Source organism: Pteronotus mesoamericanus, unplaced genomic scaffold (genome assembly GCF_021234165.1).
Source record: "Pteronotus mesoamericanus isolate MK-2021 breed Mesoamerican mustached bat unplaced genomic scaffold, CSHL_Meso_final scaffold_705, whole genome shotgun sequence".
In the NCBI taxonomy this organism is placed as follows: Eukaryota; Metazoa; Chordata; class Mammalia; order Chiroptera; family Mormoopidae; genus Pteronotus; species Pteronotus mesoamericanus.
The window spans coordinates 16,140,202-16,164,160 of NW_026555326.1; the positions used below are offsets into that span (position 1 = coordinate 16,140,202).

The window sequence follows — 23,959 nt, forward strand, 5'->3', positions numbered from 1 at the left end:
TCATACTATTTTACATTCCGACCAGCAATGCACAATAGTTTCAATTTTTCCACATCTTCACCAAGACTTGTTATTTTGTTTTTTGGATAACAGCCATCCTAACAGATGTGAAGTGGTATCTCATTGTGGTTTTGATTTGTATTTCCCTAATTATTAGTGATGTGTAGTATTGCTTCAGGGTTTAATGGCCATCTGCATGGTATATCTTCTTTGAAGAAAGGTCTATTCAACACCTTTGCCCATTTTTAAATTGGGTTCTTTGTTCTTTTGTTGTTGAGTTGTAGAAGTTCTTTATATATTCTGAATATTAACCCCTTACCAGATACTTGATTTGCAAATATTTTCTCCTATTCAGTGGCTTGCCTTTTCAGTGTTGATAGCATCCTTTGTTGCCCTAAAGACTAAAAGTTTTGATGTAGTCTTACTTATCTATTTCTTCTTTTGTTGCCTGTTTTTGGTGTCATATGCAAGAAATCATTCCCAAATCCAGTATCATGAAGATTTCCCCCTGTGTTTTCTTCTAAGAGTTTCATATTTTTAGCTCTATGTTTAGGTCTTTGATATACTGAGTTAATTTTTGTATATGGTAAGGGTCCAACTTCATTTTTTTTGCATGTAGGTATTTGTTTTTCCCAACACCATTTGTTATATGTTTTTACATTTTTAAATGGTTGAAATAAAATCAAAAGAATAAGACCTTTGGGAATATAAAAATTACATGAAATTCAAAATTCAGAGTCCATAAATAGTTTTGGTGGAGTGCAGTCATGCTCACTCATTTATATATTGTGTGTGACTGCTTTTGCACCACGATGGTAAAGCTGAGTAGTTATAGTATAGACCATATTGTGCATAAAGCCTAATGCATTTACTATCTGGTCATTTATAGAAAAAGATTGCTGACCTCTGGTCTAGACCATTGAAAACCCTCATGATCATACCCTTCTGTATCTGAAAACCTCGCTACCAAATCCTCACTTTAAACCCTTGTTCAGAAATCCATCTCCTCCACGAAGCCATCTTTTGATTGTACCACCCACATCTGATCAATCCATTTCACTTATCTGCAAAGTACCATTACAGAATTCTTTGTAGCTGATTCAGTTACACTTTTCACAAGTGGCTATCCCCTTTACTACACTGAAGCTTCTGTGAGAACAGATTGTATCAACTATATTCTATTTTATTTCTTTACTTCATAGTATAGACTTCTGATACAATATATATTTATTAATGTTTTTGAATGATTGGCTGCTCAGAGTCTTTCAGGTTATTGTACCTTTCATTGAAGACTCAGGTCCGCTGGTTCTCTGAGAGCCATGGGAAGAGCTGTTGTTGGATACCACCACTGGCCCGGGACTCTGGCCCAGGGAAGGGATGGTGTTAAGGGTATTCACCAGTTTGGCCACTTCATTGCTATTTTCACCTGTAACCCCAGGTCGCTTCACAGTGACAAAGCTGGTAATGCTCACTGCAGGTGGAGAGGGGAAGGAGGGAGCTATGTTGGCCAAGTGATAAGCATCTGTTCTCCACCCACCACCCTGTCCCGGCTCTGCCGGCTCCTCTTTCCAAGCCTCACCTAGCTTGGGATTCGAGGTCTGGTTGGCTTGGCCTGGAGGCTGAACCGCTAGTTGCCCCAAGGAGGTCGGCTGTGTGGCAGTGGGAGTGGTGGAAGTGCTGGGAGTGGACTTGGTCTGCTGGGACTGGGACTGTGGGACGGTGCTTCGAATGGTGAGAGTGGCTGGGATGACAGTGGTGAAGGTGTTGGTGGTGGGCCGCACAGGCATCGCGGAGCCCGGCCGCACCGGCGTCATCTGAGAAAACACCTGTGGGACTCCAACTGTCGGCTTAACAAACTGGGTACCTGGGGCTTCAAAAACAAGAAAAGCACCAAATCTTGGTCAATAAGCTCACCTATAATAAATACATTTCCTCTATCTTTACTGCAAATACTGAAATAGGGAAAGATTATTTCCCCAAACTGATTGGTGACCATCATAGGTTACCAAGAATAGCATAGATTCTAATATCTAAGAAAGTAATAGGCGTGCAAACTGATGAAAAAAATTAGTCTAAATAACCGACCCTAAAAACATTAAACAAAAACATAAAATATTAAAACATTAAAGAAAAATGATTCCCATCAAGTCCTCCCAAAACACCTTACCACACTGCTTTTCCATTCTAAAAATATGAGCAGGAGCAGTCTGACCTTGATTTTAGAAGAGAGAATAGGTATAGTGTGGGAGGCGATGTAAGTATATATAGGCCCAAGGGCAGACGTGGTCCTGGAAAAAAGGAGCCTTCCATTCTCTCATATAAATTCAAACAGAAGACTGACTATGCCACTCTAATAGTGTGTCCCAATGATGGGTTCCCTGGCTCAGCTATAGACAATTCCACTGACATATGTTTAAGAAATATCAGAACGAGATAGGTTAAGCTCAACACACTAAAGACCAAAAACACTCCATGGGCTCCAAGAACAAAACAAAAACTTAAGCTACAGAAATACCCTTACAACAACTCAATTAAAATATTCCTTTTTGGCCTGAATTATAGTAAAGTTAGTTACTAAATAAAGAACTGGAAGGAAAACTACAAGATTTTAAAAAATTACCCTTCACTTCAGTTTCAAAAAAAAAAAAACCCAAAAAGAAAACCTAACTAGTCATGAGCAATATTTACACTCAAAGGGTATGTCATTTGTTTAATTTATAGCCAACAATCTATACTATAAAATTAAATCAAAATAAAGTTTATAATCTCACCATGCATGTGAGTAGAATTATAAGGAATATAAAATTTGGGAGTTTGCATTAATAATAATCCTTCAGAAGAACAAACTTCATAACTGACTAAAACATGAGGAACATAAAATTGACTATTTAAACCCTGTTTTACTACTTCATGAAGGGTGGTAAAAAGTTAAAAAAATAAATAAAACTACCACCCTGGCAAAAGGTTAGAAACATTTTTCCTAAAAAAAGAAAAAGGGCTTAAATCAATATGATTTCTATATCTTAGATTTTCCTTAAATACACTTTTTGAATGACCTATTGAGACAATGAAAACAAATCTTCAGGATGCGAGTTTATTCCACATGGACAGACATTTTTTTCCTTACCTGGGACTAGCGTAATTGGTCTAACTGTTTGGCCTTGCTGTACGTTCAGCACAATCCCAACCTGATTCATTGCATTTTGTACAGGCCGGACATTTCTTACAGGAAATCCCTGCATTAAAAAGCAAAATGATCTTTAACATGGAGATCAGCTAACACTAGTAGAGACTACAGTAAGGCCTACAGTACATCCAAAAAAAAATTCCGACATGTAATCTTACCTAACAGTTCCTCTCTCTAGAGTTAGAGTTTTTAAATGACTGAAATGGAGAAATTTAGGAATTTTGGCTACCTTTTCAGTGACAAAATACCAAAACTGAAGAATAAGCTTTGGTACATATAAGTGAAAATGAAAACCTACTTTCTGTCTTAAGAAAAATCTCAGCTTTAGAAAACTCAACCAAAGACTGGCCCCTAAACTGTTAAAGGCATGTAAGGGGGAAAAAATATTAACAGTATTCACTAGAGTGATTCAACATACAAACAATTGTAAGAAATTGTTCCCAAAGTCCACTTCAAAGGCCATAAATCTCTGTCAAATTTCTAGAAGAGTTTGTAACTCAGGAAGCCATAGGCAAAAAGAAGCATTTGCCTTTACATTGCATATTTCAGCATTAGGCTTTGAACTTCCATTCACATTACAGATCAAATGAGTCATCTTTTCTTTCCTTTCAAAGATCTGCCTATACTTCACCAATTTCACACACAGATTTCCAAAAGTCAACTTACTCCGTTTTAAGAAAAACAGCAAACAGCAAGAAGCCTTCAGGGCCAAGTAAGTGTTAAGGCTTCTGAGTCCAAGCTTTCCCACTAATTTCTGCTCAGACCTCAAATCACTTAACAGCCCTCTAAGGGGTATGAAGAGGAAATCACCCAGCTGCAAGCTATGTTAGGCTTTCTACAAAAGTCAGCATTAAATTACAAAATAGCAAATGAGAAAGCCAGGTCAAAAGACAGGACTTAGAATCATCTCTAATGATGCTAAGGACTCTACGTCAGAGCCTCCAACGGTTCAGTCTTTCTTTCCTCTTTACTAGTCCCAGAATTCAGATTCCTACTCACCTGTGTAGTGATGAATATTGGTTGTGAGGCCACAGGGGAACTAGTCACATGATTGGCATTCTGCATGACCTGGACAGGCCTCAATACTGGTTGACTAACCATTGTGCCCAGACCTGGGGCTGGATTCTGGGTTAGGATGAGCGGCTGTCCACCTTGTTGGACCAAAGAATTGCCAGCTAAAGAGTAAAAGGGAGGGGAAAAATGAATGTACTAGAAAACAAACCCACATTTTATAAGAAACATGATCTTAGGTAATAAATGGTGTCCCAGATATCAAAATATCCAAGACTGTCACTCACCTCAGGTTTAATGTCACCAAACTCACCAAAAATTTAAGCTTCACCCAAATCTACAACTAACAGAAAAACAGGTAGGTAGGGAAGGTTCACTAACATCTCCCCTACATGTCTTAACTAGGGATATCTTAACACATTAAGACTTTTACATGTCTAGCTAGCATTTTAACTCATTATTTAAGTGACCACACATATCTCCTCATGCCAGATCAGCAAAACAAAATAACATATAGATTTCTTTTTCTTACAAACAAAATAAATTTTTTATAAAATGTTTTTCTAAAAACAGAGAACACCATATTTTTACTAGGTAATATCTATTTTGTCAGAATGTAATTTGCTAACTCCCCTTAATCTTATTGTAAGAGGAATACTCATTAACAAACATGAATTCAGCAAGTACAGAGAATTTAAAGAATGGCATCTCTTCCTAGTAGGTCAAATCTCAGAAATGCAAAACACTCTCAACAACCAGTCTTTAATAGGCATAGGAACACAGAGATTGATAGGCTACCTTCTTTCTTTTTATGTCATCAAGACTGATAAAAGAAAAGATCTAGTCAAAAACTAAACAACATCAAGTAAAAATGACATGACTTGAGAAGATAATGATTCACTTATGAATATTAACAAATACCAATAAAGTGGGCTGCTACTGAAATATTTTAAATTTTTTTTTCATTTGTGAGAAAAAAATGTTTCTATGTACTATATATAAAGTCTTCTATGTACTATATTTGGCTAAAAAAATCCTCAATACTACATTTCCCAATTTACAAATATTCTAAAACCAGACAGAAAATTTCAGGGAGCCGATATAACTAAATCAAAGACTAAAGCAAAATATTGCCTCAACTTTTTATCAAATCACCAGAATGAGATGGACTCCTCTGAACTGTATGCTCTACTTGACAAATGGAGTCACTGCAGTTAGCTACAGAGCAAGTCCAGCAGAGTGGGTATATAGGTGGCTGTTAATGGGCCAACCAGCTTGTCCCATCTTCTCCCAGAAATTGAGAGCCCATCAGTGGACTGGACCCTGACAGTTGGTAGGTGAGCAGACTACTGATTATGGAGTGTGACAGATAAACAAAAAATTCCAACAAGTTCTATCTGTGCTACCTACACTGGCAATTTATTAGCTGTGTATATTTTAAATTTAAATGTTTGATTATGGAGAAGTTAATACACACACACACACACACACACACACACACAGAGAACACTATAATGAATCCCATGTACCATCACTGAGTTTCAACCACTAGCCAATCTTGTTTCATACATACCTACCCATCCACTTACCAGCACCCATACTGTTTTGAAACAAGTTCTAAATCACATCATTTTACCTATAAATATTTCAGTATATATCTCTAAAAGATAACTTAAAAAGAGCAAATATCAACACCATTATCATTCCAAGAAATATAATTCTGACTATAGTTGATAACTCTGTCTTATATAATTGAAATTTGCTAAGAGGGAATTCAAATGTACTCACTCCCCACCTCCAAAAGATAAATATATCAGGTGACAGATAGATGTATTAACTAGATAGTGTGAATCCTTTCACAATCAAATCATTTGTGTATCAAATCATCATAATGTACATTTCATATATGTTGCAATTATATTTGTTAATTACACTCAATAAAGTAGAATATATAATAATTCTTATCTCTTTTAATCTATATTTTAATCTTCCCCATCTATCTCTTTTACCCCTTTACAATTTATGGTTGAAAAACACTGATTAAACAAAAACACGCATTTTCTATTTATTAATTTCACTGCTAGGACAAAAAGAAAGTAAACTATCTGTTCTTTATCTAAGTCTAAAAATTCTTAAGATAATCACTGAACTCTACATTCCAACTAAATACAGGAAGGAAATGATGGAAATGTTTTTGCATTTACGTGAAATTAACCAGCATTTGCAAGTCTCAACAGACAGGCATCATTCCCATAAAATCTGCACAAACTCTACTATTATAAAGAATGTCAGCACAAGCATTTTAGAGTCATGTTTAAATTTTGGTGATTGCTAGGACTTTTCCAAAAATATAGCACAAACAAAAAAGTGGATTTTGCCCTGACTGGTAGCTCAGTGGGTAAGGCGTTGACTTGCAAACCAAGAGGTCAACAGTTTAATTTCCACTCAGGGCACACGCGTGGGTTGCCGGTCAGGTCCTCAGTTGGGGAGTATACAAGAGGCAACTGATGGATGTTCCTCTCACACATGGATGTTTCTTTCCCTTTCTTTCTCCCTCCTGCCCCATCTCTAAAAATAAATTTTAAAAAGTGGATTTCTAAGCCCAGACTAGGTTTATAATTCAGTTGGAAGCAAAAGTCAGCATATGGCAAGTCACAAAGTATACTTTTTATTTTTAATAATTTCTCATGGATTATTTGAATGGATCCTAATAATTCCAATGAATTCTAGTAAATCACAATTCTAATGAACATTAATTTTTAAATGATTTCTACATTTGTATTAATTCTTTTTTCAAAGAAATTCTGACAATTCAAAGGTCATACAAAGTTCAATTTCTAGAGGATGAATGAGGCAATCAGAATCCTTACGCTTAAAAAAAGCCTTGAAAAGAATTATTCAACCAATCTCCTGCCTCTAAGCTTGCTCTCAATATATAAACTAGGTACCACAGCCATGAAGTGATTAAATAAAGGAAGGAGATTCACAGCAACTTTTCTTACAATGTTGTTTTACAAATCTGAAGGTCTTGATTTTTTCCCTTCATTCTTTTAATTTTACTTACATAGCATTAAAACCCAGAGATAAGAAGGCTAAAATGGAGCTGAAATAAGCTAAAGAGGAATTGAAAATCATAATGAGTTATGCAGAAAGAAATTTGTAACATTCAATTTACATCTTTCACATCTCAAAATTAAGCAGCGGCCCGGCTGGTGTGGCTCAGTGGATTGAGCACCAACCTGTGAACCAAAGGGTCGACAGTTCAATTCCTAGTCAGGGCACATGTCTGGGTTGTGGTCCACGTCCCCAGTAGAGGGTGCACCAGAGGCAACCACACAGTGATGCTTCTCTCCCTCTCTCCTTCCTTCCCCCCTCTCTAAAAATAAGTAAATAAAAAATCTAAAAAAAAAAAAAAAACAAATTAGGCAGTGGTTTATTTCACTTTCAATGCAAATATATGATCAGTCAGAGCTATAGGAATGATTTCCAAATGCTGAGTGGAAGATTCTGAAGAACAGTGAAAAAAATAGTAAAAGTGTTCCAAAATTTTATTCCTGAGACTTTCTTAAAAAAAAAAAAAAAGGCTTTATTGAAATAAAACTGACATGCCATATATAAAATTTAGAGGTCTTTAGTATATTCACAAGGTTTGTGCAACCATCATCACTCACTATTTAATTCTAGAACATTTCATCACCCCAAAAAGAAACCTCCAACCACTGGTAAATGTCACTCATCCTCCTCTCCCCCAGCCCTGGCAAGCATTAAACTACTTTCAGTCTCCATGGATTTGCCTAATCTGGACATTTCATATAAAAGACTCATACAATATGGAGCCTTTTATCTAATTTCTTTCACTTCGCATTATGTTTTCAAGGTTCGTTCATGTTGTAGCATATATCAGTACTTCATTTCTTTTTATGGCCTAGTAATATTCCATTTTATGGATATACCCCCTTCTGCTTATCTATTCACCATCTTAGATTATTTCCATTTTTTTGGCTATAAAAATAATACTGCTATGAACATTTGTGCACAAGTATTTGTGAACTTGTCAATTCTCTTGGGTCCATAGCTTGGAATATAACTATTGAGTCACATTATTGTTCTATGTTTAACTTTTTGAGAAACTGCAAAACTATTTTCCAAAGAAGCCAAGTCACTTTACATTCTTACCAGCAACATATTATACATGAAAGTTCCAATTTCTCCATACTATCACGAACACCTGTTATTGTTCCATCTTTTTTATTACAGGCATCTTCGTGGGCATAAAGTAGTATCTCACTGTGGTTTTGATGTGCATTTCCCTTAATGACTAATGAGGTTGAGCATCTTTTCAGGTGCTTATTTGCCATTTACATATCTTCTTTGGAGAAATGTCTATTCAGATCCTTTGCCCATTTAAAAAATTGGATTATTTGTCTTTGTATTACTACATTATAGTAGTTATTTAAATGTTCTAGACACAAGTCTCTTATCAGATATATTATTTGCTAAATTTTTCTCCTGTTCTATGGATTGTATGTTTTAATTTTCTTGATTATGCTCTTTGAAGAATAAAAGGTTTTAATTTTTATAAAGTCCAATTCACCTAATTTTTCTCTACTTAAGCTTCTAGTGCACCATCTAAGAAAACAATGCCTAAGTCAAGGTCATAAAGATTTATACCTATGTTTGCTTCTAAGGGTTTTATAGTTTTAGCTCTTATATTTATGTCTTTTACCATTTACAGTTAATATTTGTATATGGTATAAAGTAGCGATGGCATTTCATTTTTTTCAATGTGGAAAATTATCCAGTTAGTTGTCCCAATATCTTTTATTTAAAAGAAAAGAAAAAAAAATTACTTCCACTATTGTATAGGAAAGAATTCAATTTTTCTTTAACAGAGGAGTATAGAACAAAATTGTATCCATTTCCCCTGCCCTGTCCCATTCATTCTTTTAAAATAATCTTTATCTTAATTATATTGTAACATTTGACCCATATAAAGTGTTACATAAATTGAAGTTATAAAATATAATGATAAAACAAATACCACCTAGTTTAGGACTAGACCATTATAGATACTATCAATGTGCTCCTACTCTTTCCCAACCACTGGCTTCCCTCCCACATACATATAAACGTTCCTTAAAATCAAGAGTCAAGTAAATGCTTTTTTATGGTGAAAGGGCAGGGAAAGTAAGAGAAACAGCCCTGGCCAGGTGGCTCAGTTGGCTGGAGCACTGATCCATGCACCAAAAGGTTGCCGGTTTGATTCCCAGTTGGGGTGCACACCAGAGGCAACCAATCCATGTCTCTCTCTCACATCAATGCTTCTCGCTCTCTAAAAAAAAAAAAAAAATCAATAAAACCATATCCTTGGGTGAGGATTTAAAGAAAAGAGGTACAGATAAATTATAAAAGCCAATCAGTGCCCAAAATAAGGACAGTCTTTTAAAACATAATTATTGAAGAAGGTGGCTGTTGGTAACCAGGGGCCAGAATGATTTTAAAACTGGTTTAAAAGAAGGGTGGGGAGTAGGAAAACAACAACTTTTTAGTTTTCTAAAGGACCTGGTACATTAAGTGAAACAATATTAAATTGCTTAAAAGATATTCTCCTTTGCTATGTTATTAATGTAATAAGTGGTCAATATACCAATACAATTAAACTGAAGGCTAACAGGGGAACTGGGTTTTTAAGAGAGAACATTTATCTACTCCACTGTGATGTCTATCCCTACACTTATGCTAGATTTTAAGAGTATTGTATTTAAAAGAAAAAAAAAAGTTACCAAATTTTATGCACATACCAAAAAAAGAAAAAAGAAGGCTAGACAAATTGGACCTATTAATGTGTGCTTACCTATGAATAAACAGTTTTTAGAAGAATACACAGATATATGTGACTGTGTTAGCAGTCGATACCCATTTTCTTCTAACCATGAACTTGGATTAACATTTTATTTTGATTACTAGAGGTTTCTGAAATAAATCAAAGAAACTTACATTCATTGTATATTTAAAATTTTGTACACAGACCCTAGGTAGGCTCAGGAATCAAGTCCATTCAAGGAGTCAAGGAGACAAGGTCCTGAGATACTTATGGGGCTTGGAACCCTTAGGTAAAAGAAAAGTTTAGTTAAACTGATTTCTAACAGGACTTGGGCAGATTATCTTCAGAGAAACCAAGAACAGCAGTAAAATACAGTGGAAAAGCCACAAGCTTTGAAGCGTAGATAATTCAAATCCAGTTTAGTCACTTACAAACTATCTGACCTTAAGCAAATTTATTTAGACTCTCTAGGCCTCCACTTCCACATCTATAAAATTGAAAGAATCCTCTGGATAGTGGTTCTTATCTTTATATATATAAGGGTTCCCATTTGTAAGTTGAAAAAAATTCTAAATATTTTCCACATGATAAAAATTTCATATTTTTAGTACCCAAAAACTAAAAAAATACCTATGGAAATTATAAAGATTTCATTTTGATAATACTTAAAAAGTTGGCAACAATATGGGGAAAGAGCTACTAGCGGGAATTTAGAGCAACCAATTAGGGCAATATGACCCAGCAATCTCACTTTATACTTCAGATATGCTTATACAGTGAGCAATATAATGCCTGAGAATGTTCACTATAGTAGTTTGTAATCACAAAAAACTGGGACCATAATAAACATCCAACAATAGGGAATTAAGTGGTTACCTTATACCCAAAAATAAGATCATCATATGTACTTCTAATGGAAATATAAACCGACATATTTCCAGATGGCCAATCCAAGAAAAAATATTGACCAAAACGCTTAAAATTGTGATGACTTTTGATCCAACAATTTGACATTTATTTCTGTTTTCTCAGAGGTAACTAAGGATGTGAGAAAAGACAGAGATGTTCACAATAGCTCTTTAAAAGACCAGTATTACCCTCTTACAACCTATTGTTAGTTTACAGAGCAAAGGGAAAATAGTCATCAAAAATATTACAGATAACTATTTAGTAAAATGAGAAGATATTCACTGCATTTTGAAGAAAAAAGCAGGCAAAGAGTAATATAGAGTCTGCACGATCTGTTTTTATAAAAAGTAAATCACTACATATAACATATAGATATATATATAAGTAATATATATGTACAGAATTAGAGTTACAAATTGTTATATCCATAAAGTAGGATTATAGTTTAAAATTTTCTTTTTATTTTTTCTGCCTACTTTTCCTACAATGAATACAGTTAGTCTTACATTAATAAAGCTACTTTATTTTTTAAGAAAATAAAATAATTAAAAATAAAGTCCTTTGCAGCAATGCAATGACTCAATGAAAGTGCTTATTCTAGGTTTGAGTCTTGAGCCATAATTTGCCAGTAACTCATCGTCAGCATGTATAAACAGTCATCAGAAATGAAATAAAAACCAAGAGTAAGTAGTTTCTCTAGTCCATAAATACACTAAAAACACTACTCTTTCACAATCTTCTTCAGGTAGACAACAATCCTATCCAATTTTCCATACCCAGCAACCAACAGTCAAATGAATCTGCCAGAGAAAATACAAAATAAATCTGCCCTGGGAGGATTCTTAACAACTAATGGAGCTCTTCTAATTAAAACAACAAAACAAAAACAATCAAACAAACAAAAAACTCAACCCAGATCTCTTTAATGGTTTCCAGTTTGGGGTTTACATTTTCTCTCTTAGAAATTATCAGCTGCAAGAATCAGCTGGCTACACTGTGACTTGAAACACCATCATCAGTTCAGCACTAACTCAGAACGAACAGCACCACCTCCTGAATCACTTTCCTATCAGAAAAGCATTACTAAATGCACTCTCCAACTAACAGAACCACATCAATACCTTAAAGCTAAACAGGTACAGCTGTTCCTAAGACCTTTTTTATTCTCTCATCCCTCTAGCCCAGGAAGAATTTCCCAATAATCCCACTTACCATTGTTGTTGGCAATTAGTGTGACAAGAGTCTTCTTTGTACTGTCGCTGTTCTGTACCCCGCTGCTACTAACGGTGGTGGATGTAGAGAGGTGCCCAGCAACAGAAGCATGGGCAGCGATGGGCACTGGAGCCGAGACTGGCTGCTGGCTCACAGAAACTGTGGGGAAGGGGAGGCACAGTCACTTGGAGGCAGGGACAGATGACACTAAAAGGATACTGTTCTAATCTTCCCCTTTCATCTTGTTTCAGGTCTCTATAGACAAAAAGTTTCCTGCTTTATTTGTAAATCCAACTGCTGATCAATCTCTCCTCCTACTTGTCCTCACTCCACCAATTAGACGCAATGTCACCTTCTCCGTCTCCATTTCCTCATTCATGAAGTTAAATCACAAGCTCACTGAACCAAGATTTTAATGCGTTGCGTACACAGCTCAAGCAAACCTCTAGGACTCAAAGGTTTATTATCACCACAAATGGTATTCATAGCCATGCACAGTAAGCTGTCCACAAGACCCTAAACTGTGTCCAGCCCAAATCAATGCTATCTGCAGGTCCCAAGGCAAGAAAGATAAAAGTAAGAAAGCAACGGGTATTTGGATGGGGAGGACTACCACCCACTTTCTGAATTCATGACTAAAACTTGACCCTCCAACATTATCTTTTTGAAAGAGAAGCTAACAAGCCTAAGTTTGTAAATGGTCCTTAAAGGCAGACACAGAGCAAATTCTACTAAGTTCACAAATGAAACCAAGTTCAAGTAAACAAAGGGAAAAAAACCCCAAAACTATGGGAATCTGCTTTTTTGACTGAGTACATAAAATGGGCACTGACATACACCACCACTTTGCATTTCATTCATATATCATTTGGTAAGAGGATTGCTAGATGCATGGTAAATATTGGTTAATACAACTCTCAGTGTTTTTAATGAATTAAATATAGTGTCTAGCTTTGCGTATGAGGAATCTGAGGCACTTACAAATTAGACACTGGAAAATAAAGGTAGTACCAGTGCCACAATGAGGTATCCCTGGATTCTTAAAGTCTTTCTCCACCTCACACTTGAACAAAAATGCCCTTCAATTGAGTCAACTTAAACAATGTAAAATCAAAAGAGTTTCTGTTACCTGTAGCAGTTTTATCCACTGAATTATAATCTTCAACTACAGAATCTTCAATGACATCACTGATTTTTTGCCATGGTTCCAGCTCTTCCTCCTCACATTCCATGAACAGGTCGGTGTCCGCCATGCTACAAGAAAAAAAATTATATAAGATATTGACCCCAGAGTGGAAAAAAAAGTTTTACAAAAAACACAGAATATGATTCTTGAATCCACTGGTAACCTATCCCCTTGTGCTACCCTCTACCATTTCCCCTATCCTCTCCTCCCCCTATTTCCAAGGGTCCAAAATTACGATGCATTAAAATACTATCTTCTTTATTACTGAGCCTTTTTGCAACCTGTTAAATCTATGCACCCAAAGTAAGAAACTCACTTGTCACACTCCAGTCCCAGCCCTACTCCTGTCTTGCACTCCACCATGGTTTTGGAGTCAGCTATATGCTTCTTTTAAAAACAAAGCCTACATGTCTTACAGTGTAAACAAAGAGCTATTACTATTCTGCCCTGCAATATTAGTTGACTAAAAGTCAATTTTTTTGTCTTGGAGTGGGAGTAGCATTACTCTTCAACATTAAGGCCTTTAATGCAAAAGTTCTCAGTGCCCTTAGTATCTCAGTAAAATGTGCACCACACCCCCAAGCCAAAAAGAAAACAAAGCAAAACAACTAACCTAAGTAATTAGTTTCAAACAATTTGATAGCATTAGTTTGCAAGATGCCTAACAGGTGGCATTGTTCCCTTGAAAATTTAAAAAATCCAGGCAATGTTCCAGTGAGTTAACTAGCTACAGCCAAGGGCCTGGTTTTAATGGGTAAAGCGCTTAACTTGATTCTAAGTGGTCTCTAATATTGTTTTTAATTATTTCTTTCTTCCCAAAACCACACAGGAGAGAAAGAATCGCAGGAAAAGAAAAAGATCTAAGGTATAACCTAAGTTTTCTTAGTTTCCTGTTTAATTTCCATATATTAAAGACAATGCTAGCCATAAATTGAATTAAAAAGAAACCAAATCCGTATCATAGTCATTCTTTGAGCCAAAACTATACAACACGGACCTGTTAAATTTTCCAGTCCAATTCCACTGAGAAAGATAACACTTTTAAATTTTTCCCCCTAATTACTTAATTCTGTGCATTGTTCTTTGCTGTATAACTTTCTGAGAGACCACAGCCAACAAATGATTAATGCATAAATATCAACCACCCAGCAGAACAAACCATGGATAACCTCTATGGATGGTTTTCAAGGATCTCCTTACAGCTCTGACCAGTTGCAAGCAAACTCTACATACATATGCTGAGCAATCTGTAGAAAATGTTCCTTCAAAATAAACAGAGATATCTGAATGCAAGTTTTGGTTTTCAACATCCTGTCTATGGACATTAAAAAATTAGTATATCCAAAGGCTGATCTTTTTATCTCAAGTATTTATAATATCTTGAGACTGACTGCATGTTTAATTTCATAAAACAATGACTTCTAATAAGAATATCACAAGTTTCTTCCATCTGACCAAAGTCAAATTATGTTATTCCTCCCATGAATAAAATACTCTATGAAACAGAATGGGAAAGAAGATTTTGAAAGGACAACCAATGTAAATTAAAAGATTCAAAATGGAATAAAAAACTTCAACTAAGACAATATTTTTCAAGTTTTTCACAGCAAACAAGAGGAAATTAACCAATGAGACTAATAACTGCCAACTTAGCATATTTTACAGACTAACATCCAAAACGTCTCTGAAAGATACAGAAATCAAGTTTCTCAGGTGGTCCTCAGTTCTGACCTAGACTCTTATCTCAGAATGTGATCATTCCTTTCATTTCAGCACCTCTATCTCAGAGTTCAAAAATTTAACTCCATTGAAAAGATGAGCCATACCACAATAGTTAGCCTAAATACATCGCAAACTTTAAAAACGAAAAATGCAAATTTAGCATCCTTTTTATTTAAAAAATCCTCATTAATATGATAAAATGCTATATTTAGTATCTCTACCAAGATGCTCCAAAGAAATACCATCATTCTTTGTGGTCTTTCAAGTGATTCTTGGAACGTAGTCACTTTCAACTATTTTTGACCAAAGACAGCAATTACCATACATATTCACAGCACTGAAGTGTACAGATCTTCCCAAACTATCATCTCACTCATGTCTAATCACTTTCCACACCAAACTTCTAATTTCTCTCTCCTTCCCTCCATTCCTCTCTCTCTTTCACTTACACACACACAAACAATAACAGCAGCAGCAGCAAACCTGGCATTTTTTTCTTATTATTTTGCTAGAAAGGAAAATAAATGTACTCAAAGAATTGAATACTTCACATACTGAAAAACAAAATTATGTTGAATTCAATCCTTACTCAATTTGGGGATATTTTCATTTCTTCTGAGAAAATCCTAAGTAAAAGTGTGAATTTCAGAATTTAAAGGCCAGCACACGGGGAACACAGTGCTACAACAAGAGGAAAATTTGGATGGGCAGAAAATTTAAGAGTCACAATGTAACCAATGGAAAACTTTCATCATATTACAACTATGTCTCTAAATCAAGACTGTAATGATTTTTTTTTCTATTTTTAAAGTGAAATATAAATTTTTATTCAATACAGAAATAGTGAGACATGAATCTGTCATCCAACTTCAAAAATTATCACCTTGGACATGGACAACAGCGTGGCAATTGCTGGGGGGAGGGAGGTATAAAAGGACTAAAAGGTAATGTAAAAAAAGTACAATAAAGATAAAATAAAATTTTTTAAATCTTTAAAAAAAATCAACACTGATCTTGTTTCATCTATACTACCTTTGATGTCATTTTGAAGCTAATCCCTAATATCATATTCATAAATATTTTGATATGTAGCTCTGAAAAATAAGGATTTGAAAAGATATATACCAAAAAAAAAAAAATCATACTATTACATGCCTTAAAAACTGATAATATCTTAAGATCAAATACCTAGTCAGCATTCAAATTTCAAATTCTCTCAAATACCAACTTTTAAAAGTTTATTTGAATGAGGAACCAAATAAGGTCCACATATTACAATTATCTGATGTTTAAGTCTTTTTTTAAACTTTATTTATTTATTTTTTGAGAGGAGAAGAGAGTGAGAAAAGAGGGAGAGAAACATCAATGTATGGTTGCATTTTGTGTGCCCCCTGCTGGGGACCTGGCCTGCAACCCAGGCATGTGCCCTACACTGAGAATTGAACCGGCAACCCTTTGGTTCGCAGACCAGCACTTAACCCACTGAGCCATGGGAGCTAGGGCATTAAGTCTATTAATTTACAGATATTCCTCCATCTTTTTCCCCCTTGCAGTTTGTTTGTTGAAGAACCAGGTCACCTCCTGTAGTTTCCATAGTCTAGATATTGTTGATCACATACACATGGCATGAATAGGTACAGGTTGAACCACCCCCCCAAGCCCCCACCCAGTCTATTCTTAAGGATGGTGTTTTGTGACTGCAGGAGCTACGCTCAATGTCTGCATGCAGTCATTCTAAATATACCATTCCTCCTTCATTTCTTAACTGGAATGCTCCTATTAAAAATATACGTATATCTACTCTTTGGTCACCCAATGATACAGTTCATATAGTAAAAGTCTTAATTCTTCCATCATTCTTGATTCTTTTCCTTTATTTCCCAGTTTTCAGAACGCACTACCATTTCCCCAAAGTGACAGGTAAACTTATTCTTAAACTACTGTTATGACATCACAGATTTAAACATTGTTGATGTATTATGATCCACTACAGTTATCTTTATTGATAACTGGAAGCGTCCTATTGTGGTCAGTGAGAGCTTCATCAGTTGTTCCCGAGCTCTGACACACCCTTTATAGTGTTCCATAAAATCCTTGCTGACAGACAAGATGTTCCAGGCTCACCTCATACATTTCCCAGACCTAGAATCAGCCACTTTTCCAGGAACCCCTAATTCCCTTTGGTGACGAATGATATTCCAAGGCCATAGCCTAGATGCTAGGGGCCTTTCTGTTCATTTTAAATATAAAATTGTCTCTGTATCAACCCCCAACTATTAGTCAGCTATCTTCAATTTCATTCCTATGTCATCTGGCAAATAAAAAAAATATTCCATGTCCACAAGTAATATTTGTCTTAGAAACTCAAAACAAAATTGTATTTTCTCCTGAAATTCTTGAGGTGTTTCAGTCTTGTAACTTAGATTTACAAATTCTCATTACCTCTGCTTTTACCCTATCCCAACTGTATGTATTCCCTTTCCCTTCAGCTGTAACAAGATGGCTTGATCATTTTCATGGTTGGCAGAATTTACATATAGTTTAAAATGTTTAGAACAATCAAAGGTTAACAAAGAGGACTCAATTAGTTTAATCAAGTCCTTTAGCAAGTAACTATCTTTTCCTGAAAGCCAAAAGACTTGTCATATAGACAGATGACCTCAAAAATACCAAACGAATTTCTCAACTACTCTTAACAAAAATTCTATACATAGCACAATGCTAACAGAGTTCTTTTCCAAGCAAATTGGAGGCTGGGGAATATAAAAAGCAGAGCACCTAGACCCTGACTGACAAAGGAAAAGCTCATTTCTATCCTCAATAAAATTTCCAATGGAGCTAAAAACTTTCATCAGATTCTCCGTATTCTCCACCAGTCACAGCCCAAGCTGTGCAGCACATCTGCTGAAGGGACTTGGGTTTAAATGCTGTACACAGGTTACATAACAGGAAACCTAGTGCATCAAGGACTTCATGAAGGAGCCTTCATGCATGCCAATGGATTTTATCCATCTCAGTGATGGGGAAACAGAGACAGGTTGCCCCCAGAAGACATTTGGCAATGTCTGAGACACTTCCGGTAATCAAAACTGGGGGTAGAGGTGGGGAGCGGTGCTACTGGCATCTATGTGGCCAGGGGTGCTACTCGACATCCTACAAAGCAAAGGCCAGCTAAGTACTCATCTGGCCCAAAATGTCAGTAGTGCCAAGACTGAGAAATCATGATGAAATTGAATTCATGTTCTGAAAAACAGGAAATTTTTTTTAAAAAAACAAAAACCTACATTTATCCTCTCTGCAACAGAAAAGATAATCGTAACAGGTTCCTATAAGTTATTCAAATGGTTACACCTTATACAATAAAGACACTTATAAAACTCATATACACCTAGCTTATTTGCTCCTATAATCATCTACCTGTAAAATTTGATTTTATCTTCACACTTCTGGCCCAAGTACTTCATTTCTCCTCATAAAACTGAAGCAATATGAAATCTGACCACCAAATTACAACAAACACAAAAATAAAATCAAGATGGATAAAAAACTTAAATATAAGTTGTGACACTATAAAAGTCCTAGAGGAGAACATAGGCAGGAAACTCTCAGATATCCCACGCAGCAATATTTTTACCGATATGTCCCCTACAGCAAGGGACATAAAGGAAAGAATAAACAAATGGGACTTCATCAAAATAAGAAGCTTCTGCATGGCTAACGAAAACATCAGCAAAATGAAAAGGGAACCAACCGTATGGGAAAATATATTTGCTAATGATACCTCGGACAAGGGTTTTATCTGCAAACTATATTAAGAACTCACATGACTCCACTCCAGGAAGACAAACAATCCAATTAAAAAATGGGCAAAGGACCTGAACAGACACTTCTCCAAGCAGGACATACACAGGGCCCAGAGACATATGAAAGGATGCTCAGCATCACTAGCCATCAGAGAAATGCAAATTAAAACCACAATGAAATACCACTTCATACTGGTCAGAATGCCCATCATAAACAAATCAGCAAGTACTGGCAAGGTTGTGTGGAAAAGGGAACCCTAGTCCACTACTGGTGGGAATGCAGACTGTTGCAGCCACTGTGGAAAACAGTTTGGAATTTCCTCAAAAAGCTAAAAATGGAACTCTGTTTTTTGACCCAGCAATTCCATTGCTAGGGTTATACCCTAAGAATCCCAAAATACCAATTCGAAAGAACCTATGCACCCCAATGTTCACAGCAGCACAATTTACAATAGCCAAGTGCAGGAAACAACCTAAGTGCCCATCGATAAATGAGTGGATCAAAAAACTATGGTACATTTACACAATGGAATACTTACACAGCAGAAAGAAAGAGCGAGCTACTACCCTTCGCAACAGCATGGATGGAACTGGAGAGCGTTATGCTAAGTGAAATAAACCAGAGGGTGCAAGACAAATACCATATGATCTCACCTATAAACGGAAACTAATCAACAAAACAAAAAAGCAAGAAAAATATAACCAGCAACACTGAAAGAAAAAACAAACTGACAACAACAAGAGGGGAGGAGGGAAGGCGGTAACGGGGAAAAGAAGGGAAATGGTCAAAGTTAAAGAATATGTATAAAGGACCCATGGACATGGACAACAGTGGGAGTTGACTATGGGAGCGGAGGGTGGAGGTGGGATGGGTGGAGGGGGGGTTAAGAGGGAAAAATTGAGACAACTGTAATAGAATAAACATGACATAAATTTAAAAAATAAAAATGTAAAAGTAAACAAAAAATATATACAGATGTATTATAGAATTGTACACCTGAAACCTATGTAATTTTATTAACCAGTGTCACCCCAAAAATTCAATAAAAATTTTAAAATGCTAAAAAAAAAAAAAAGCCAAAGCGGGGAAGGATTGAAGATGGGACTTGGGGGTAGATGGGGCAGTGGTGGCAGGAAAATGGAGACAAATGTATTTGAACAAAAAACTAATTTTAAAAAAAATGGAAGCAATTATGATGTTAACCCTCCAAAATCATGATTACTATCAGTATTTGTTATTATCAGTATTGACTGGTGAATAATTTTCGTGAAAATAATTTCCCAAAGACCTCTAATCTAATCATCATTTCCAAAATTTCTGGTTGCTTTTGTTAAATAGAGCAACTCTTGCCTCTTCAACTTCTTAATCATTTCTCAGAGGGCAGTGAACCAAAATCATGATGCAATCCTATTTCTGTGTTCTTTCTCAAAGTCTTGTATTGTTATGCTTAAACTTGAAGTTACAGAAATAACTCTATATCTCAAAAGCCAACAGTTATTTCAGTAATAAGTTTAAATAAAAAAATGTTAGTCAACAATTCAAACTTGCTCTTTCATTACAAAAAGAAAAAGCCACTGTCAATAATGTTTACCCTAAATCAAAAATAAGTATTTAAATTTAACTTCCAGTATATAGGAAATACAGTAATAGAGGAATAACTAGCACCACAAGGAAAAAAAGAGATAAATCCAAAAGGTGAGACCTTCTATAAGGAAATGATCAAATGAAGAATATGAAATATTATATATAAAACATGATCTTCTTAAAAATGTCAATGTCAAACACAGTTACAAGACCAAAGTAGATTTTTAAAAAACTGAAGAGACATAACAAAATGTAACATGTGAACATTGGATTCTGGTTCACAAAAAAGCTATATTAAGATTTTGGGGCAATTAGAACATCTCAATATGGAATACTGGCATGTCTCGTTTTATTGTGCTTCATAGATACTGCATTTTCTACAAACAGAAGGTTTATGGGAACCCTGTGTTGAGCAAGTCTACTGGTGCCATTTTGCCAACAATCTGAAATGATGGTTAGCATTTTTCAGCAATGAAGTATTTTTAATTAAGGTACGCATATTTTTAGACATAATGCCATTGTATTGTTCACTTCATAATAGACTGCAGTATAAACATAACTTCTATATACACTGGAAAGCCAAAAAATTCATGACTCACTTTATTATGATAGGCTGAAAACAAACCCGCATGCAATAGCTCCAAAGTATTCTGTAGATACTAGATGACATTTGGGAATTATTTTTAATTTTCTTAGAAAAGATAACGGTATTAGAATTGTGCAGCAGAATGTATTTCTTAGCAAATGCATGATATATTTAGGGGAAGTGTTATGACTGACTTTCAACTGCTCACAAATATACAGATATTTTGGCATTTTCTTAAAGGCATCAAACATGCCAACATATTAAAAACTTTCGTGTCTAGGTAGACACTCCTTGTAGTATTCTTTCACCTTCTTTACATGCACAAAATTTTATTAATAAAAAGCTGAAGGAGCAGATGAAAAAGGTCTATGACTCTCATGTGTAACAAGGTGACTATAGTTGATAACACTGTATCATTATAACTGAAATTTGCTAAGGGAGAAAAATGTTCTCTCACACACACACAAAGATAAATGTGAGGTGATGGTATGTTAGTTAACTAGACAAGAGGAATCCTTTCACAATGTATGCATGTAAGAAAACACCGTGATGTACATTTCAAAAATCTTAATATTTTATATGTTAACTGCACCTCTGAAGTTGAGAAAAAAAAAAAAAGCTTGGGAAAAATTACCCATTCATATTTTGGTTGTGATATTTTATACTACAATATTCTGTATTCATCTCTTTGCCACTTACTAAAGCAAACTGGTAGCTTTGTTGGTTAAATTTTCTGTTCACTTGTTCTTATTTCTAGGAGCAATTTTCGTACCTATTGTATATACACATTTCTTAAGATGTAGCACAATAACTAGAAAAAAGAAATTAATATAAGGTGGTTTAGAAGGTTCTGTAAAATGAGATGAATGTTGCCATCCTCTATTAATTCAATCCATTATTAGACATCTTGGTAACCAGTAGCCTATATGGTTTTTGTATTTTATAGTAATAATTGTACTAGTAACATGATTTTTGTGCACTCAGTAGGCTTTACTTAATACTTAACCTCACACAGAACTATTAGCAATCCCGACAACCTTTCAAGTATTTGTCTTTAGTTCTTCCATCCATGATATGGGGGTATCAGGCATGTACCTTTGTGGGGAGGAGTGGATTATATCTTAAAGGCTGGCAAATATGACAGTCTATTTTATACTCAAGTCCTATATAACCAGCTAAACAGTAAAAGCCTATTTTTGAAAAGGCAAGATACAAAGAGCCTCTTTATAAATGATCAGTTATTTAAAAGCAGCAAAAAGAATCCTGGAGATACACCAGTCTACTTTTGAGGTACTTAATGGGCAGCAAATGTTTACCTATCTTCACCTCAAATAATATTAGGAAAACATCTGTTTTCTACCAAAGCTCCCTAGACTTAGCTCTTGAAGCTTTGAATTCCTTTAAATATCTGGTTCTTTCATCAATTCCAAGAATGAAAAATTCAGAATTTAACATTTTCAATTTACTGCTAGTACACATCGGCTCATAAGTCAATATAAAAAAATATTTGAAACAGAAAAATGTTTTTTTTATTACATTTTATTGATTATGCTATTACAGAAATTCCAATTTTTCCCTCTTAGCCTCCCTCTACCCAGCACCTCCCACTCCCTCAGGTAACCGCAACACCATTGTTCATGTCCTTGGGTCACACGTGTAAGTTCTTTGGCTACTCCATTTCCTATGCTGTACTTTACACCCCCATGGCTATTCTGTAATTACCCATTTGTACTTCTTAATCCCCTCACCTCTTCACCAATTTCCACACTCCTACCCCATCTAGCAGCCATCAAAATGCTGTCTGAATCCATGATTCTGTCTGTTATTGCTTGCTTAGTTTGCTTTTTAGATTCAATTGTTGATAGGTATGTATATATTGCCATTTTACTGTTCGTAGTTTTGATCTTTTTCTTAAATAAGACCCTTTAACACTTCATCTAATAATGGCTTGATGATAATGAACTCCTTTAGTTCTTCCTTGTCTGGAAAGCTCTTTATCTGCCCTTCCATACTAAATGGTAGCTTTACTGGGTAGAACAATCTTGGCTGTAGGTCCCTGCTTTTCATGACTGAATATTTCTTACAAATCCCTTCTAGCCTGCAAAGTTTCTTTTGAGAAATCAGCAGTCTTATGGGACTTCCCTGTAGGTAACTAACCACTTTTCTCTTGTTGCTTTCATGATTCTATCTTTAACCTTTGGCATTTTAATTATGATGTACCTTGGAGTAGGCCTCTTTGCGCTCATCTTGTTTGGGATTCTGCTTCCTGGACTTTTATTTCTATTCCCTTCACCAAATTACGAAAGTTTTCTTTCATTATTTTTTTCAAACAGATTTTCAATTTCTTGCTCTTTCACTTCTCCTTCTGGCACCCCTATGATGCGAATGTTAGACTACTAGAAGTTGTCCCTGAGGTTGCTTACATTACCCTTATTTTTTTGGATTCTTTTTTCTTCTCATTGCTCTGATTGGTTGTTTTTCGCTTCTTTTTGTTCCAAACCATTGATTTGATTCTCAGCTTCATCCCACCCCACTGTTGTTTCCCTGTAAACGGTTCATTTCAATTAGTGAGTCCTTTGCTTCTGACTGGATCTTTTTTATGCTGTTGAGGTTCTCACTAAGTTCCTTAAGCATCCTTATAACCAGTGCTTTGAAGTCTGCATCTGACAGACTGCTTATTTCCCTTTTGTTTAGTTCTTTTTCTAGAGTTTTGATCTGTTCTTTCATTTGGGCCATGTTTCTTTGTCTTCTCATTTTGGCAGCCACCCTGTGCTTGTTTCTATGTATTAGGTAGAGTTGCTATGACTCCCTGTCTTAAGAGCATGGCCTAATGTAGTAGGTATCCCATAGGGTCCAGTGGCACAGCCTCCCCTATCACCCAAGCTGGGTAACTCAAGATGTGCCCTCCATGTGGGCTGAGTTACACCCTCCTCT

At 35.6% G+C, this 23,959-nt stretch overlaps 1 protein-coding gene across 1 annotated transcript in view; it reads right to left on the reverse strand.

Moving 5' to 3' along the window:
* Positions 1–23,959, reverse strand: part of POGZ (pogo transposable element derived with ZNF domain) — a 43,539-nt gene that overhangs the window by 14,059 nt on the left and 5,521 nt on the right. The window contains exons 2-7 of the mRNA XM_054563262.1: positions 13,273–13,397; positions 12,144–12,302; positions 4,187–4,362; positions 3,128–3,236; positions 1,580–1,870; positions 1,280–1,471 (exon numbers count right to left, since the gene is read on the reverse strand). Of these exons, the coding sequence (XP_054419237.1) occupies positions 1,280–1,471; positions 1,580–1,870; positions 3,128–3,236; positions 4,187–4,362; positions 12,144–12,302; positions 13,273–13,396 (1,051 nt within the window). The 5' untranslated portion in view covers position 13,397. The remainder of the gene's footprint in view (positions 1–1,279; positions 1,472–1,579; positions 1,871–3,127; positions 3,237–4,186; positions 4,363–12,143; positions 12,303–13,272; positions 13,398–23,959) is intronic.